The sequence below is a fragment of the Camelina sativa genome, chromosome 9 (genome assembly GCF_030686135.1).
Source record: "Camelina sativa cultivar CO46 ecotype springtype chromosome 9, ASM3068613v1".
NCBI classification, from domain to species: Eukaryota; Viridiplantae; Streptophyta; class Magnoliopsida; order Brassicales; family Brassicaceae; genus Camelina; species Camelina sativa.
In genome coordinates this window covers 1,828,100-1,846,943 of record NC_141888.1, presented here as the reverse complement: position 1 = coordinate 1,846,943, position 18,844 = coordinate 1,828,100, and the positions used below count along the sequence as shown (strand labels likewise).

At 34.3% G+C, this 18,844-nt stretch overlaps 1 protein-coding gene and 1 long non-coding RNA gene across 6 annotated transcripts; one reads left to right on the top strand and one right to left on the bottom strand.

The window, feature by feature from the left end:
* Positions 1 to 11,629: 11,629 nt before the first annotated feature.
* On the top strand, positions 11,630 to 12,842 carry LOC147937591 (uncharacterized). 5 transcript variants are annotated; one of them, XR_015565439.1, is made up of 3 exons: positions 11,630 to 11,820; positions 11,905 to 12,018; positions 12,467 to 12,842. It is a non-coding gene; the product is annotated as an uncharacterized LOC147937591 (long non-coding RNA). The 5 variants fall into 5 exon arrangements; XR_015565441.1 differs by having other exon boundaries at positions 12,436 to 12,842; XR_015565440.1 differs by having other exon boundaries at positions 11,899 to 12,018.
* A 4,852-nt stretch (positions 12,843 to 17,694) lies between these two features.
* Positions 17,695 to 18,561, bottom strand: LOC147937590 (uncharacterized). Its single transcript, XM_087465181.1, has one exon. The coding sequence runs from the start codon at positions 18,559 to 18,561 to the stop codon at positions 17,695 to 17,697; it is 867 nt and encodes a 288-aa protein (XP_087321307.1).
* Between the last annotated feature and the right edge of the window lie 283 nt (positions 18,562 to 18,844).

The following is an 18,844-nucleotide window of genomic DNA, read 5'->3' as shown; positions in this document are numbered from 1 at the left end:
TGGATGAATCAACGTTTAATCCTAAGTCCTAACTTATCTTTTATAGAGTGAATTGTATTTTGAGAACGATCAAATACTAGATTTTTTTTTTCGAAATTAAAAATTTATGATGGGTAATAGAGTTTCGCGGTTTATCCAATTTTCTAATTTACTGGCAAAGTTCTCCGATTTTACCATTTCTATAACTGTTTTGTGGGTGTAAAAGGCCCCAGACCCAGCCTAATTTGGGATGAAAATTAATATAATATTATCATGCTAAAAAAAGAAAAAAAAACTAGCCATACAATATATATATTCTGCGAGAGTTTGCATTAACAAAAGAAATATAATTTTTACTTCTTATGTACTTCGCATACGGCATACGTATAATGTTCTTTCATTAACTCATTTAAATTGAATTGTTAGGAAGTTTACAAATAATAATAATAATAATAAGAGTGTAATGTAAGAACAGTAACATGAGGATGTGTTTTTTTTTTTTACTCTTTTGGGATTTGATAAAATAAATTCATTTTGTTTATATGAAACTATAAAACATTTGGCGCTAACGAATCCGTTTTCTCAATTAGTCTTGTGATAGAAATGCAAAATTCATTTATTCTATTTCTCTCATAACTTAGTTAATAGAAAAAAATGTATCGTTTTAGAGTTTTGTGTGTGTGTTACAGAACTTATATGGGATTTGTAACCAAACATTTGTAGTCTACAGTTTCTTAAAAATATTCCCATACAAGCGGATACGTTTGGGATTTTGGATTGTGAAGAAACTTAGGTTAGTGCCACTAACTTAGTGGGCTTTAGTAGGCCTGCAGCAAAAACATCGTGTAAGTTGAAGAACACATGTTCGGATCAACGTGAGCTGATTCTTTAATTTCAAATGTTTAGGAGATCAGTTTCGATTCTGGTGCGATATCATTCATCATCATTTTTTTTCTTTCAATTCATGGTGGTTATACATAGATAAATGATTTACTTTGCATGTCAGAATTCAAGTTTTTTTTTTATAAATGAAATTTCAATATTAATTGTTTATTGTTAAAGTGGTTTGTTTCCATGGCTTCATTTTGAACGGTGCATGGATGGGCCGATAGATGAATCACAATTTACAAGAAAATAGTAAATCATTTTACCAAAGTGTTAAGTGGTACGGTATAGCTTCGGTGATGATGTGTCTCTGTTAAATGCTAGCAACCATAATCGAAAGGTTTGCCAAATGTGGTAGCTTGGATGATGATGTGTCTAGCTCTGTTAAACGCTTGTAACCACAATGGTCTAGTGGAAGCAAGCCGCAAGTACTTATCATGGATGGTTAACGAATAGTAAGCATTATGGCCCAATAGTAAATCACTAGCTAGCTTCTTGGCAGAGCTGGACTTTTAGATGATGCATATTAGATTTATCGACAAACTCTTGATAAGGCCTACACCGATAATAGGTAGGATTCATCATTCATGTATATGTTATTTAAGATTTTTTTGATGTTCAAGCAGAGGGCCATTGGAAACTTGCGTAACAACGAACTTGTAATACTCGCGGCCAGTAAGCTTCAATGCTTATCCATGCTTAGGCACCAATGGAATCGGAAAAGAGATGGTTTTGGGGATTTGTTTACACTAAGAAAATGACTCGAGGCTATTCCTAAAACAAATACTTTTAAAAACTCAGCACCCACCCCTGCTGTGAGATTACATTGAAATAAGCTTTTTGAAATTAGGAGGGAGTTGAAGGTAGGTTTTTTAATTTGTTTCTAGTGGATTGGATTGTTTATATTAATTGTGGAGTCTTTTAACTTTTTCACTGCACAGAAACATATAGAGTTGTGACAAATAAAAAAAAAACATATCGAGTTAAAACATATATACAAATGAATATGAAAATATCATGAATTTGAGAAGAAATAAGAAGAAGAAAACACAAATTATAATTTGGGTCTGATTTCACATTATCATAATTTGATTCATATTCAAATCACCATCAAACACGATTACACGAAACATGGATATCTTTACATAATAAATTAAAGTTAGGGACACGCATAAGTGAATAATTGCAGTTAAATAGGACTCTAGCTGGTCTTCTTTTTCCGTATATACAAATTGAAATAAACTGAAGTAAGTATATTTTTTTGCCAACTTTACGGGTCGGGTCAAAATTGATATAGCCTAATTCAATAATTAAGATCATCATTAATCATAGTTATAGAAGTCGATATCCTAATATTTATAATTCTATCATTAACATTAAATATGGTAACCAAGTAGCCTTAGTCCAGTGGTAAAGGGTTCGATTAGCATTGGTTACAGGAATTCGAAATTTAACATGGTTTCTTCTAGCTCCAGGAGATTAGATTTTGGGCCTAGAAAAGCTTTAGGATTACTCCTGAGTTATCAAATATATATATATATATAAAAACCTAAATAATTGTTGGCTTTTCTCCTTACCAGAAAATATGCAATTTAAATTTTAAAAAATATCTTAACAATATTAAGCAAAAAAAAAACAAAAATCGATTATCAATTAAACTTTTAATGAGAAATTTTAATTTTGTCTTAAAACCAATAATAATTTGATGTCAATTCTTATGAAAATAAATCTAAAATGTCTACGAGTATTTCTCCTTTAATAATATAGATAAATATGATAACTAAAAGACACCATGCATGCCGTCACCAATGCCACCATGATGTCACCAACGATCTAAAACAAAAAAATCAGGAAGACTAGCAATAGCCACCATGCAGTCATCACTATCTTGCATTGAGGAAGAGATGTACAATCACCACGAATATCACGGCAACGATCACCAAGGAGAAAATGTTTACACCACCGCTTAGAAGACTGGGATATGCTCCTGGCCACTTTTGACGTTTGGAGATTTTGGTCGATGATGAGCCGCCGAACAAAGAGCACGGTAAGGTCCAAAACAGAAACCGTAAAATCGCCCGAATGATCCACCACATAATTGATCAAAATTTCGTTTAATGTTTCTCTTTTCTACTTTTTGTTTGGGTTGTAAGATTTCAATCGTTTGTTATTATAGTTATATATAGCGTATTGTGATTGTGAGAAAAAGGGTACAATTATCAAGCTTTAGATATTTAACATTGATTGCACCAAAAAAAAAGATATTTGATATGAGCTACGAATTGTAAAGAATTATAAATATGGTTTATAATTTTCCAAAACAATTTGCTCATTGGTGAAATTTTCCAAAACGCTGCTTCGTATTAGCCATTTTTGTACTACCATTTCCTTAAACCCGCTTATTTCAATTCATTTTTTCTTTCCAAATATATCTTTCGATCACCATTTTATATAACAAGGTTTTGTATCGCACCACTATACGTGGAATTTTCCTTTGCTTATAAATTAGAAAAATCTAATATTTATAATTTCCTTTTCTTTTAAAATTTCCAAGATATCTATTATGTGTAGAAAATATTTCCAAGATCCGTTTTCCTTTTCCAAAGTAATAGCCATGGAAATGCAATATATACAAATATATATTTGATAACGCAATGAAAACTAACACTTCTGTTCGTAACTTAGTTGGTATTTACTGAGTGTACCTATAAATATAAAGATATGATTTATATATATATATATATATATATATATATATCACTCATATTTGGAAGTAACATGCATGGTTTGATAAATTATACTAAATAAAAGTAGGCTGTCCACCTAAACTTTAAAACAACCAATAGGGATTCAACATGTCACTAATTAACATTTTTAGAAATTTGCAGAATTTTATATATTAAAATTTTTTAATCACCAGTCAAGAGACATCTCAATATTTAACAGTTTTGAAATTATGTAAAATTTCTATATTAAAATATTTACAAATTAGTAAAATTTACAAATATTAATTGTGATAATGGTGATTCGTATCTTTCAAAAATATAAATTTTCTTGTTTCGTGTGTTAGCTGAATATTGTAAGAAAAGTAAAATCCTAAAACATGAACGCCTCTTATTTCTTATAAATACTTAGTGTTTTATTCACAATAAGATTATACCTACCAATTGTTTCTTTTTTCTTCGTGCCAACTTTTTAAAAATATACATACTAATTTGTTAGTAGTATTTAATCGTAGGTTGTGTGGAAGCACTGCTGTGAATCGTTGGTGCACGAAATTTAGATGTCGTTTCAATTCAATCACCGATGTCGAGAAGATTTTTCTGCATGAACCAAGAGCATAAACAGATCAACTGTTTGTTCCAAGAACGAGAAGCTAATAGATGACTAAGCCTGAGAGATGTTGGAAGAGTACAAGACGGAGGAGACAGAGAAGAGAATGCAAGAGACCGCTAAAGATTTTGCGTCGAGGGAATATGCCATTATAAATATGGAAAGGACTGTAGAGAGTCTACGTAATGAAGTAGAGATGAAAAGAGAGGAGATAGAGAGCTTGATGGAGAAGATAAGTAACATCAAGGTTAAACTCCGTTGTCTAACCAGAAACTGAGAGTAACAGAACAAGTGTTTACGGAGAAACAAGGAGAGTTGAAGAGAATAGAAGCTAAGAATTTAGAGGAACAAGCCTTACTTAAGGAGAAGGATCTCAATGACACATGAAACGTATCGAAGTATGAGTATGATCAAAGAAATATCAAAGAGAGTAAATTCTAAACCGATTCATGTCTGAAAAACTTGAGGAGACGCACAAAATTTATGTGGAAACGGTGATTGATGCGACAAAGATTCATTTGATGGCGAAGAAGTGTGTGGTAGAGATGAAGAAGGAGAGGAATAGGTGGAGAAGAAGCTTGAAAAGGTCATGTAAGATAACAAGAAAGAGGAGAAGTGAAGGAGACATTGTTGGGATATAAGACAGTTGTGGGGACGGTTTGTATGTTTGTATGGATCGAGCACCAGAAAAACCGTTGTGAGTACAATTGTACAAAATACTGTCCACTATTAAATCAGTGTTTAAGCATAACGTTGTTAACAATTTATCTTCAAATTAGTTTCGCTGAAGTTTTATGCAACTCGCCTCTCAAATCCAGAAGTGACGTTCTCCACACTTCTAGACCATCTTTGTGTAATACAATTGTATTAAGTGGACTGCTTCAAAATTTGATGTATTATATTTTTGTGTTCTAGATGTCATGGAACAATATTGTGACCTTCTCCTTAATTACTTAGTTGATATGTGAAAAGTGCATATTGATATATTGCTATGATGTTTGTTTTAATATATAGAAGTTTATATATTTTAATTAATAAATATATATTTTGATTTACATTATAGTTTTCTGAATAATGTGTTTGAAATAAAATAGTTGCCTTAATAATAATTCAGAGACTAAAACTATTATTTTTGTCATGTGTTAAAAGTATATATTATCTACATCAATATGTTAAAAATAAGATTTTATTGATTGTTATTATCCGTATATGATTTTTAGTATTTTTTCTTAATCAAAAAGCATAAATGATAGTTAAGTATATTAAAGAAAAATTTACTTAAAAATAATCAAAAATAAAGCATTATAAAACATTATACTTAATATACTTATCAAACCATATAAAACGCCTATATGAACTGAGATCATATTGAGTTCATACATTGTTACTATCCGTATAGTCGTTCCATATATTGTTGATGGCTGTTTTCAATATTGTGATAGTATTTTTTAAGTATATTATTATTGTTGCATATATATATATATATGACATTATATACCTACTTAAAAACAATCGATATAAATATACCCGCGGATTAAAAATGAAAAGAGAATGATAATGATGGTGTAATAGTTAACTCGGGTTTTGAAATCATTGGTCTCATTGGTATCTTGATTTCGATAAATAAGTCCTAACCTTTATATATTGTTCTCTAGCTCTTTTTTTTGTCGGCCTTTCATGATATATAATTGCTGCCATAGTTTGTGAATTACCCCACATTTTTTACAAGAATTAAATCTCATGTCACTAACTAAAACTTCATTTATTTCCTGCAAATGTAGTGATTCATTTGGTTATATATTTTTGTTTCATTAGATCTAATCCCTTAAGATTATGGGTAATGGTTATAACTTATACATATATCTTATAGCTAAAAGAAGAGAAGAAAAAAGAAGGTGATGTATCGTTAGTTAATTTTATAAAGTTCATATATATATCCCTTATGTTCTGGAATTACCTTCTCACGATGACGCATGCATGTTCTGAAAGCCACTAGTAGTTCTTAAGAGTCTTTGTAGCTACAATGAAAATTATGAAAGGGACCCTTGTGAAAAAGCTTGGACAACGATTTAACAAATATTTATTTATTATTATTACTATTATTTCAAATCGGTTCTTTGAGTTCGTTTGGGGATTTTTGAGTTTTGAATAAACTGACGTCGCTTTAATTAAACGGGTTTTTCTTTTTCAAATGTTCATTAACGGAGTTGCGTTTGGTCGGAATATATGTTTCATTAGCTTATAAATCGAGAATTTAATACTTTGGCAACATATGTTTGACAGTTTGTCTTTGGTCATATACTTGGCGGTAAACGCTTTGGCACTCTCATGCTGCAGAGTTACATTTGAAGCACGACGAAAACAGACAAAAAGACAAAAGTGGAGCTGCCTGAATTTAATTTTTCCTTACGGCATTTCACATGCGACTATATTTATTATTCATCTTTTATGTATCTTTCTTTGAATCTTAAAGGTTCTTTATCCTCCTCTCCATCTCAATTTTTTTCGTCAGAGTCAAAGAAACAGAATATGGAAGGAACTTTGATCGGATACAGTTGGATTCAGCTCTTGTACGCGCTGTTATGTTCGATCCTCATTACGTTTTTCCTCCTTCCTCCACTGTGTTTTTTTCTCAAGGAGATTGTTTGGTTACTTTTTGTGGAGAGGATTTTCGAGCTGTTCCTCTTCTTGATCGCCCTAGCATGTGTTTCATGCTATCTCTTCAGGCATAATGGAGACTACTGTGAGGAGGAGGACGAGGAGCTTGATTTTCCAGTTCCTTCGTCTGATCTGCATTCTGATCTTCCCTATCATCCCTATCTGCATTCTGATCAGCCCTATCTGCCGTATCTGTATTTTGATCAGCCCTATCCGCCGTATCTGCATTGTGATCAGCCATATCCGCCGTATCTACATTGTGATCAGCCCTATCCGCCGTATCTGTATTGTGATCTGCCCTATCCTGATCCGCCGTCATCTCTGTACCTCGCTCCAGCTTTTGAGATACATTGTTCTACTTTCCCTCCGTCTCCGCTTTCATGTCCTGTTCTTGATCCGTCTCATCAGGCTTCAGCTTTCCCTCCGTCGCCACCTTCATGTCCTGTTCTTGATCCGTCTCTTCAGACTTCAGCTCTCCCTCCGTCTCCGCCTTCATGTCCTGTTCTTGATCCGTCTCATCAGGCTTCAGCTTTCCTTCCGTCTCCACCTTCATGTCCTGTTCTTGATCTGTCTCTTCAAGCTTCAGCTTTCCCTCCGTCTCCGCCTTCATGTCCTGTTCTTGATCCGTCTCATCAGGCTTCTCAGACTCCGGAGACGATGTCCTCTGATCCTCCGCCATTGTCTCGGCCTTCGTCGCCACAGCTGTCCCTGCATTCGGCTAGCTCATCTCCGATCTCGCTGTCTTCGCCACCTCCTCCACCTTTCAGAATGAAGCCTTGGAAGGCCTTCATTCAAGGGGATTACGCTTGGATAGCAAGCGACGTGAGCCTCAGCAGCTCTGACGATTCCGATTTTAGAGATGTGGATACGAAAGCTGATCGGTTTATCACAAAATTCAAAAATCGGCTCAAGGCTGAGAAAGGGAAGACGGCGTAAAAATGTTTGAGATATTTCTAAAGTAGTTAGCTTCTTATCAATAGATGATTGAATCTTTCTGTATGAAGTCTCTTCTCTGTAGACTGTAGTATATCGGAGTATAACTCCATGTGTATTTCGTCACAACAATGGTCATTGGTTGCAATACTGATTGATGTAGTCTCCTTCTATTTATCTCATCACACGTACAAAGTTTTGTGTCGCCAAGAGACAATCCGTTACAGTTCTTTTCCCAAAATTTGCTTCTCCAATTGACAATTTTACAAGCTACTTGAGTACAAATACAACTTGAAACTAAGTAAAGCTATAACAAACACCTTGATGTAAGTGAATCAACCCTTCTCGTTTTACAAAAACTTTCTCAAATTGCTGTAACACACTCTACACCTTTTACCTAGTATGCAAGAACCTTGTACTTGACACTTTCTCAACATTTCTTAACCAATTTACTCCCAAAATCATGTGAGCAGTGCTTAACTCCAATGGAGTTTTTTAAGTCTGTTGAGAACTCTGAACCTGCGAATGCTATTCCACTGAAATTATCCATACTGTCTCACTGCTAGCCCTTTTCCTAACATCACCTCATTACTGTTCTCTCAGTAAAAAAAGTCGAAAGCTAAATGTGGAGAAATATGCCAGAGAGGTGGTCGATCAGAACCTTTTCATCTGACTAATTAGTTTCCATTTCTGCATGATCCCTTGTCTCCACAAACATCTTCAGGCATCACCAGACACCAGCCTCTCAACATCACCCGGATTTGTTGCAGATAGCGGTGTGACACCGGCTGTGTTGTGACACATCTTCGTGTTGCTTGTGTTGTGATTATGACACAGCCGGATTTGTTGCAGATAGCCGGTGTCATAATCACAACACAAGCAACACGAAGCAATTCCTGACTATATCTATGTATCCAACACAACAAACATAGTTGAGAAGATTTCTATGCATAAAGCTAAATGATTTATAGAGCTAAGGGTAATCCTGACACACTGTGACAACAAGTAGAGCTGTCGTGAACACATTGTCATTTCAATTTCATACACAACAAAGTAAATCTGGATTTTGAACCAGTAGTCTGTGACTCCTACGCCTAGCTTTTAGGTTGACACAAGGCAGAGCTTCCAAATCATTTGAATCAACCAATGCATAGACTCCTTGGCCATTGTAGATTGTCGTGTCCTGTGGTATCAATCAAATGGCTGGATTCTTCTTACTCACAAATACTCTCTTTCTCTTTCTCTCGATTCTCAACAATGTCCGGTGAAACTCCAAAATCGAATCTCAATCGAAACTTTTTGATTCTCAATGAACATTTTTCCAATTACGAAGTTTTAGGTTTTTTTTTCTTCTCAGTTTCAGTTTCGGGTTAAACATTTCGGTTTAATGTTTTGACATTTCGGTTTAATAAATGTGTTGACATTTCGGTTTAATGTGTTGACATTTCGGTTTAATGTGTTGACAGAGTTACAAGGTAGTTTATCGGTACAAATTTTATTTTGGGGGGAAGAAAGAATGGGTTTTTGGTTCAATTGCAATTTCAAAAGAAATCAATCACGTGGGTTTTATTTTTGAGAATAGTTGCAAAATAGTCTATTTTCAAAAGTTAATTAGATTTATAGTACGTTCACTATTTATAATTTACAAAATGATTTTTTCTTTCTTTCTACTATTTTAATTATTATTATTGAGATTACTTCATAACTAACTAAAAAGAGACTATTACCAGTTTGAGCTATGAAAGTAGGTTAAATGACATTCCTATATATATGCTTGTATATTGAGATAATCATATGAATGATTTGTAAATATTCTATATGATCTCACTAATTAGGAAAGTAGGTTAAATGACATTTCTATATATATGTTTATATATTGTTACGCTATTTTTATGAGAGTCAATATACTATTTTCTAAACACTAAGGTGTTCTTCTCTCATCAATATCTTAATATTTCGATCTGACTTCTTCCCTGCAATCACTACCTCCTTCTGTTGCCTCATCTTTCTTGGAGACTACTCCATCACCTTCCTCTCCACCTTCGGCATGTTGCTCTCCAGCTCATTCCTTTTCGTCTTCCGATCTGACTTTTTCCCCGCGATCACCACCTCCTCCGCCGTTCAAGATAAAGCCCTGGAAGGTCTACACGCAAGGAGACTACACCTGGATTGGTAGCGACGTCAGCCTAAGCTCCGACGACTCTGAGGATCACACCAACGTTGATACAAAAGCTGAGCAGTTCATCACTCAGTTCAGAAGGCGACTCAGGCATGAGAACAAGAAAAGTCGAATGGCGAAATATGATTGAGATGATGATGTATTGTCAATTGTGTTAGTATTGCTATGTTTATCTTAATTAGTAGCTTATCAATTGTATCCAACAATTAGTTATGTTTAAGTAGACTTGAATTTATATAAATAAGAGAATTTCAAAATTGTAGGTAAACTAAAAGTTTACAAAATCTAAAATAAATCAATTTTCTTGACAAGTTTGATGATGATTTTTTTTGGCATCACTTTAATGATAATTCTTTTTAGTTAAACTCTATCAATATGTTATAATTATATAACATATATATAATAAAGTATAACATATGCAAAAAATAAGCAAAACATATGCAAGAAATATAACTGTTTGAGTTTTATACGGTTTACTAGATTCGGACCCGCACGTACGTGCATGGATGATTTCAAAACCAAAATTTGTTATCATATTTGCAATATATTACATATATGTATGAAATTATTAATGTAAACGTATTTTTTTAGGAATGTTATTAACATTCATAACCGTATCTCATACTATAAGTTTAGTATTCAATTTATTTTTTTATTTGGTTAGACAACAAATGATGAGATTACATTAAAAAAATGGTAAGAAAAAAGTGATGTATCTATTTGGGACCGAAAATTTGTCTTGTCCCGCCCCAAGAACTATCAAACCGGGCTAAAATATTAAAACTTCTCAAATCAAATGACCTAAATTGTCTATCTGAATAAATCCAACTCGATAGGCTTGCCCATAACAATTTTGCTATTTTTTCTGTAAAAACCCATAGGAGAAATGTCTGCATTCATCACGTTAAAATTTTGCAAAGCCCATGGATAACATGTGTTTCAATTAAAAGAAAGTTCCAATATAGATAATTATATGTTAAAGGGATTGAGAGAAATTTTTCGGTTTTATATTCTCAAACTATCTAAAGTTTACAAAAAAAAACCCAGTTTTTTTCTACCAATCCGAAGTTGACATGTACAGTTAGTCAGTTACTCAAGTGAGATTTGAGAATTGAATATAGGTACCAAAAAAGAAATTAGTTTATCCAGATTTTTGTCATATATTTTATAAAGAATATTTGGATAATATTTTTTCGTTCCCTTCTTACATTTATTATTTTCAATTCAGATAATCTAAATGATCGCAAGTAATTTTATAAATAAATAAATATCTATGTATAATATAATAGGATACTTTTAAAATGACTTAACTTATATATCTAAATATTTTGCTTAACTTAAGAAATTAGTTAACTAAATGAAAAATTAGGTTTCCCCACTTTGAATTTTAAAAATGAATTCAATTTATCTATTGTTTCTTATTTCAATTTTAGTGAATTTTTTATTTATTTAGATATTCTTGTACATGTTTGAAATAATAATGGTTTACCACATAATTAGAATTAACAACATGGAAATAATAGTGGTTTTACCACACTATCTATTAAATAAATTATATCTGAAAATCATTTATGTAATTTGTATTACTGTTGGGCTTTATATGCCCTGTTATGTGCAATAAAATTTCTAATACTTTTGACAAAAAAAAGAAAAAAACAAAGCGTCGATGATAACTTTGGTTTTCAATAGAAAAAAAAACACAAAAAGTGTCGACAACTTTACCAAAAATTAGAGTGGGAAATTTTTCTGAAAGAAATAGGTGAAGAGGCGATTCTTCAGCCTTCCTTCCTCCTCTATCAATCCATCTCCAGAGATAATTATTTGGAACAATTGATTTTAGATTCTATACCAAGGTAAATCTATTTATATTTTTTACTTTATATTTGAACAGGTTACAGGATTTCTTTTAGGTCTATATTATTGATAGATAGATATAGTTTCAGGTGATTTGATCAAAAAAAAAAGATAGAGTTTCAAGTGCATGCAAGGAATCAATGGATCCAAACTCAGATCGACAGCTCACGATCCACGCCCAAAACAAAAATCTGCAGGTTACTTAATTCGACTGTTTCCTCAAACACATCAGCTTCAGTTTATCGATTTTCTTGTCAGTCAAATCCACATCATCCTTCTGCTCACCATCTTAGATTTTAGCACTCGACATTCCATATTTTTCTTCACATATCTTCATGTTTATTGGTTGAATACACTTCGTTCAAATGTAAAGACTCGCTTAGATGATGGGTAGTTGATTTAACAGTCTCTTAACTTTAGGTCAATGTGAATGGACACTGCTAAAAGTTTGAAAATCAAGCTTCTATATTAATATTAATATTATATCTTACGATTGAATCTGGATCGAAAAAAATTATCCATAAGAAAAAGTGATGTGTCTGCATTTTATAGGGTTTTAATCTTAGTTTTTACACTTGTTTTGAGTCTTTTGTTAGGTCTAAGTGTGCTTTTAGAGTCTTTTTGGTCTTCTGTGAGTCTGTACAGGTCCTAGGTGGCTTTGGAAGGAATCTGAGTGTTTTGGGGATGAAAACAAGCATCTGAAGCCAATTTGGTGAACACTGATCGGACTAGGAAGCAGATGGAGCAAAACAGAGAAATACGTCCCGGATCGACTGATCCTCGCGAGATCGACCAGTCCCCGTACCCGACTCAAGTTTTCCTTTTTCGTTTTGAACCGACTTTTAGGGTTTTATTTTGATATTTAAGTTAGAGGCACGGCCTCCAGAGACATAAGTTTTATTTTCTGAGACTATTCTGTATTGAGAGCAAAGGGAGAAGATCTCTAATCCTTCTTGACACTTTGGAGAAGATTTCTAAACCCTATTTTCTATCCTTTTGCAATTCAATTATGTTTTCTTCATTATTGATTTGCTGTTTCTGCTTCTCCATGTCTGAGTAGTTTCACTACTGGGTTTAGGGTTTCAGAAGGGTTTCTATGATTAATTGATGCTAAATTTGTTAGATTAGGGATTGATCTTATTGTTCTTCATCTATAGTTGTTCTTAATGCTTAAGCTAGATTGATCACCTAGATTAAGATCTTAGGTTTAATTCATCGGGGCACCAAAAGTGTTGTTGAGTTGCTTGAAAAGAACATAGGTGAGCAAGGTGATCCTTAGCCAACGACAGTTGAAGTTGAGGCACCTTGTGAACATAATCAAACTTGAACTTATTGCTTGCTAGGATTGTTTAGATTCAAACGACGGTTTAGAGTTTTATCAATTCCTTGCATAGATAGCTAATGCTGCGACAGTAGGTTAGTTATACATTCAAGATTTGAGTTCAAGAACGGTGTTTAATGCTATCCCAATTTATCATCTAATTTCGTGGTCATGTCCCCTAACTGATTCCCTGCGCCCAATATTTCCTTTATGATTTAGAAACAACTTATTTACTTTCCGTTTTTGATTAGTTAATTTATTCACAAAACTTCCTCTTTTGTCTTAGCTATATTTAATCTACATAATTTCATAGTGTAATTGTTTGGTCCCTGTGGATTCGATCCTGAAGTGTTACAACGATACCACTAGATCGTGGTGGAGTACACATTAGGTTTTAATTGACCTGTTGATCAAAAAGACAAATACCTTATTGTTGTAAACTACGGCTACAAAACACTTGTGAACTATGACTACAAAACACTTATAAGTTTTATGTTTTGTAACACTTTGCAAAGAGAACAAGAACTAACAAAGAGAGAGTGAGAGAGAGAGAGAGAGGAGAAGCCACGAGAAAGGGAGAGAGATTGGGAAGCTTATTTGATCAAAGGAAAAAACATATGCATTACTCTCTTACAACTCCATATATATAGTGTATTACAAAACACATGAGTCACACCCCGATTAGTTTTGGTAATGAAAAAGTGTTAGCACTACAAAGATAATGAAACATTACATGGACAAGTGTAATGACATGTGTCTTGTGATGGAATAATCACACATGAATTTCACAATACTCCCCCTTGATTATCCATCACCATTGACGAGTTACGTACTACCTCATTAAAAACCTTGTCACGGAAAAATGCATTGGGATAAAAATCATGACAAGGGAAAAAGAGTATAGTAATGTAATCTCCCCTCGAAAAGATATGTATGATCCTTCTTAATAAATCTCGTAGATGACACATTCCAATTCTGTGAATATGCTTTCTGAATGTGGTAATCGGAAGCGCCTTTGTGAATAGATCTGCTGCATTGTCACTTGAGCGGATATGTTGAATATCAACTTCCTTCTTTTGCTCGAGTTCTTGAGTGTAGGAGAAAAATCTTGGAGGTATATGTTTTATCCTATCGCTCTTGATGTAACCTTCTTTGATTTGGGCGACACAAGCAGCATTGTCTTCGAATAATGTTGTTGGCTCTTTCTTGGTGACTATTCCACTTGATTCTTGTATGTGGTTAGTCATTGATCTGAGCCATACACATTCCCTCGATGCTTCATGAAGAGCAATTATTTCTGCATGATTTGAAGAAGTGGCGACCAAAGTCTGTTTCTGTGAGCGCCGTGAGATTGCAGTTCCTCCAATTGTGAAAACATATCCAGTTTGGGATCGGGACTTATGTGGATCTGATAAATATCTTGCATCTGCAAAACCAACTAGACCAACCGAAGAGTTTCTAGGATAGAATAATCCCAAGTCAATCGTACCTTGAAGATAACAGAGAATATGTTTTATCCCATTCCAATGCCTGCGAGTAGGGGATGAGTTGTATCTTGCAAGTAGATTCGTAGCAAATGCAATATCCGATCTAGTGCAATTTGCAAGATACATGAGTCCGCCGATAGCACTCATATAAGGTACTTCGGGACCAAGTATTTTCTCGGTGTTTTCACAAGGTCTGAATGGATCACTATGGACATTCAGAGATCTATTGACCATTGGAGTACTCAAAGGAGTCGCTTTGTCCATATTAAAGCGCTTTAAAATCTTTTTCGTATAGTTTGATTGATACAAAAATATTCCATCTTGGAAATGTTCTATTTGGAGCCCAAGACAAAATTTAGTCTTTCCAAGATCTTTCATTTCAAACTCTTCCTTCATATGAGTTCTTGCATCATCAATCTCCTTTTGAGTTCCAATTATATTTAGATCATCAACATATACAGCAATGATCACAAATCCCGATGGAGATTTCTTTATGAAAACGCATGGGCATATTTCATTATTAATATACACTTTCTTCAATAGGTATTCGCTTAAGCGATTATACCACATGCGCCCGGATTGTTTTAATCCGTAAAGTGATCGCTGTAATTTGATCGCACAAATTTCATTAGACTTAGAGTCTAATGCCTCAGGAATCTTAAATTCTTCTGGGATTTTCATGTATATATCATTATCCAGTGATCCATATAAATATGCTGTCACTACATCCATAAGGTACATTTCTAAATTCTTAGAAGTCGTTAGACTCATTAAGTACCTGAATGTAATTGCATCCATGACTGGAGAATATGTTTCTTCATAATCAACTTGAGGTCTTTGAGAAAAACCTTGTGCAACAAGTCGGGCTTTATATCTTGTGATTTCATCTTTCTCATTTCTTTTTCGCACAAATACCCACTTGCAACCAACATGTTTTACATCTTTAGATGCAGTGACAAGAGGTCCAAAGACATTTTTTTTATTGAGGGAGAGCAACTCAAGTTGCATGGCCTTTTTCCATTTCTCCCAATCAGGCCTATGTTGGTATTCTGATACGGACCTTGGATCTGGATCATCTTTTTCATGATCGATCTCTTTAGATACAGAAAAAGAGAATATTTCATTCTCATCATCGATTTCATCTCTATACCATAACATTCCATTTTGGGCATAGTTAATAGAAACCTCATATTTTTCTGTATCATCCTGAGGACTTTTCTCTTTATTTGGTTCTTCTTGAACATTTTCATCTCCCATTTTCTTTTTCTTTCGGGGAGTTTTATCTTTAGAGCCCATTGGCCTCCCCCTTTTCAATTGAACCTTAGGTTCATTAGCTTTGCTTCCATCAAGTTCCTCTCTAGGAATTTCAACTCTTGATGGTGCAATTGCAGCGGGATATATGACTTTGTCACCATTTTTGTATCTGTGAATGCATCTGGTAATTGATTTGCCAAACTTTGTAAATGTACAATTTTCTGAACTTCCAGCTCACGTTGATTTGTAGGGGGATCAAGATATATCAAAGATGGTGTATACCATGTAATATCTTTTGGTACTTGTTTAATTCCTCCCCCTAATGCTGGAAATTCATCTTCATTAAAATGGCAATCGGCAAAACGTGCCGTAAACATATCACCAGTTTGCGGTTCAAGATATCGAATTATACTCGGTGATGCATAACCGACATATATATCCAATCTCCTTTGTGGTCCCATTTTTGTTCTTTGCGGTGGGGCTATAGGAACATAAATCGCACATCCAAAAATATGGAGATAGGATATGTTTGGCTCTTGGCCAGATGCTAATTGTAAAGGGGAATAGTTATTATATGCGCTTGGTCGTATTTGGACCAATGTCACAGCATGCAATATAGCATGACCCCAGATAGAAATTGGAGCTTTGTTCTCAATATTAACGGTCTGGCAATGAGTTGTAGCCGTTTAATCAAAGATTCAGCCATGCCATTTTGTGTATGAACATGAGGAACCGGATGCTCAACATCGATTCCTATTGACATACAATAGTCATTGAAAGTTTGTGAAGTGAATTCACCAGCATTATCAAGCCTGACTTTCTTTATGGCATAATCAGGGAATTGAACTTTCAACCTGATTATCTGGGCAATGAATTTTGCAAAGGCCGTGTTTCTTGTTGTCAATAGACACACATTTGACCATCTACTAGATGCGTCAATCATTACCATAAAATAACAAAACGGCCCGCATGAAGGGTAGATAGGTCCACATATATCACCAAGTATTCTCTCTAAGAACAATGGTGATTCATTCCCAATTTTGGCTGGCGATGGCCGAATTATGAGTTTTCCTTGAGAACATGCATCACATGAAAACTCATCAGATCTAAAAATCTTTTCGTTCTTCAATGGATGACCATTGGAATTTTGCACAATTTTTCGCATCATGACTGAACCAGGATGTACAAGTCTTTCATGCCATATCTTAAATGTACTAGTAAACTTAGAGTTTACTGTAAAATAAGACGTAAAATTATTTACTTTTGTGCAATACAATACAGAGGATAACATTAGCAATTCTTCCAATATATGTTTCTCCTCAGATGTTATGCAAAGATATTCAATGCCATTCTTATTCAGAGTCTCTATATGATATCCATTTCTTTGGATATCTTTGAAACTAATCAAGTTTCTATGAGACTTAGGGCAATATAATGCATCCATTTCAAATTTTGTTCCCCTTGGCATTGAAAAAACTGGCTTTTCCAGAGTCTATAATAATCTTTGGATTACCACATATAGTGCTCACGCTTCTAGCGGAGTCTTTTATTTTGAGAGAGGAGAAATATTTTTTCTCTTTAACTATTGAGTGCGTTGTAGCACTGTCTGCTAGACACATATCTCCATCCTCAATCTCAAAATTTGACATTTTCTGAGATAAAATAATTTATAAAATAAACATTAATGAAATAACAAAAAGTCTTACAAAAAAAATTATTATATATTACAATAAAATTATTATCCAAAAAGACATTTTATAAACATAAAGCACATACCAAACTATGACAAAGCATATCATGACATATAGGCCTTATTCGCATGATTTTCCGTTTTCATTATCAACGAGAAAATCTGCTATATCAAGATGGGGTTCATCGTTTAGGCTATGGAAAGAAGGTCCAGCTTTATCATAGATGAGGTTGGTCTCAACATCCCTTTCTTTTGCCTTTTGGGATGCTTGGTACAGATCAACCAAATGTTTTGGAATACGACAGGTCTGATACCAATGTCCTTTCAGGCCGCATCTGTAACAAGTACTTTCCTCTTGTTTCTTTATAACGCGACCAACATTATTGATTTGAAGATGCTTGTTGGTTTTTCTTGCGTTGAAGTCATTATGAGAGAAACCTCTTCCTCTTCCTCGTCCACGACCTTCTCCACGACCATGACCACGGCCTCGACCGCGTCCGCGTCCACGTCCTCGTCCTTGCCAATTATTATAGCTGGATGTAGCAACATTCACTTCTGAAAGTGGAGCTGATCCAGTTGGACGGGTTTGATGATTTATCATCACGAGCTCATTATTTTGTTCAGCAACATGCAAAACTTGCATTAATTTAGAATATCGAGTATACCCTCTTTCTTGATATTGTTGCTGCAGGAGTACATTTGAAGGATGGAAAGTTTGGAATGTTTTCTCGATCATATCATAATCGGAAACTTCTTCTCCGCAGAGAGCCATCCTTGAAGTGATTCCGAACAAAGCGGAATTGTACTCACTAACACTTTTGTAATCCTGAAACCTCAGGTTTAGCCATTCATGTTTGGCTTTTGGTAAGATCACATACTTTTGGCGATCAAACCTATCCTTGAGCGCGATCCAGAGATCTGCAAGATTTTCTCTCGTGATGTATTCATTTTTTAAACCATCGTGGAGATGATGACGCAAGAACATCATGGTTCTTGCTTTTTCCTCTTCTAACCCCGTTTCTGACGGATCAATGGTTTTGAGAAGCCCATTCCCTTTTAGTTATAATTTTACATCTAGTGCCCATGTCATATAATTTTTCCTAGAGACATCAAGGGCGGCGAATTCAAGCTTTGCCAAGTTTGACATGATTACTCAAACTTATGATGGATCGTAAATCGCTTATTCTCAAACTTGGAACGGATCGAGAGTCGTTCGTGCTGATAACGTGTTGTAAACTATGACTACAAAACACTTGTGAACTATGACTACA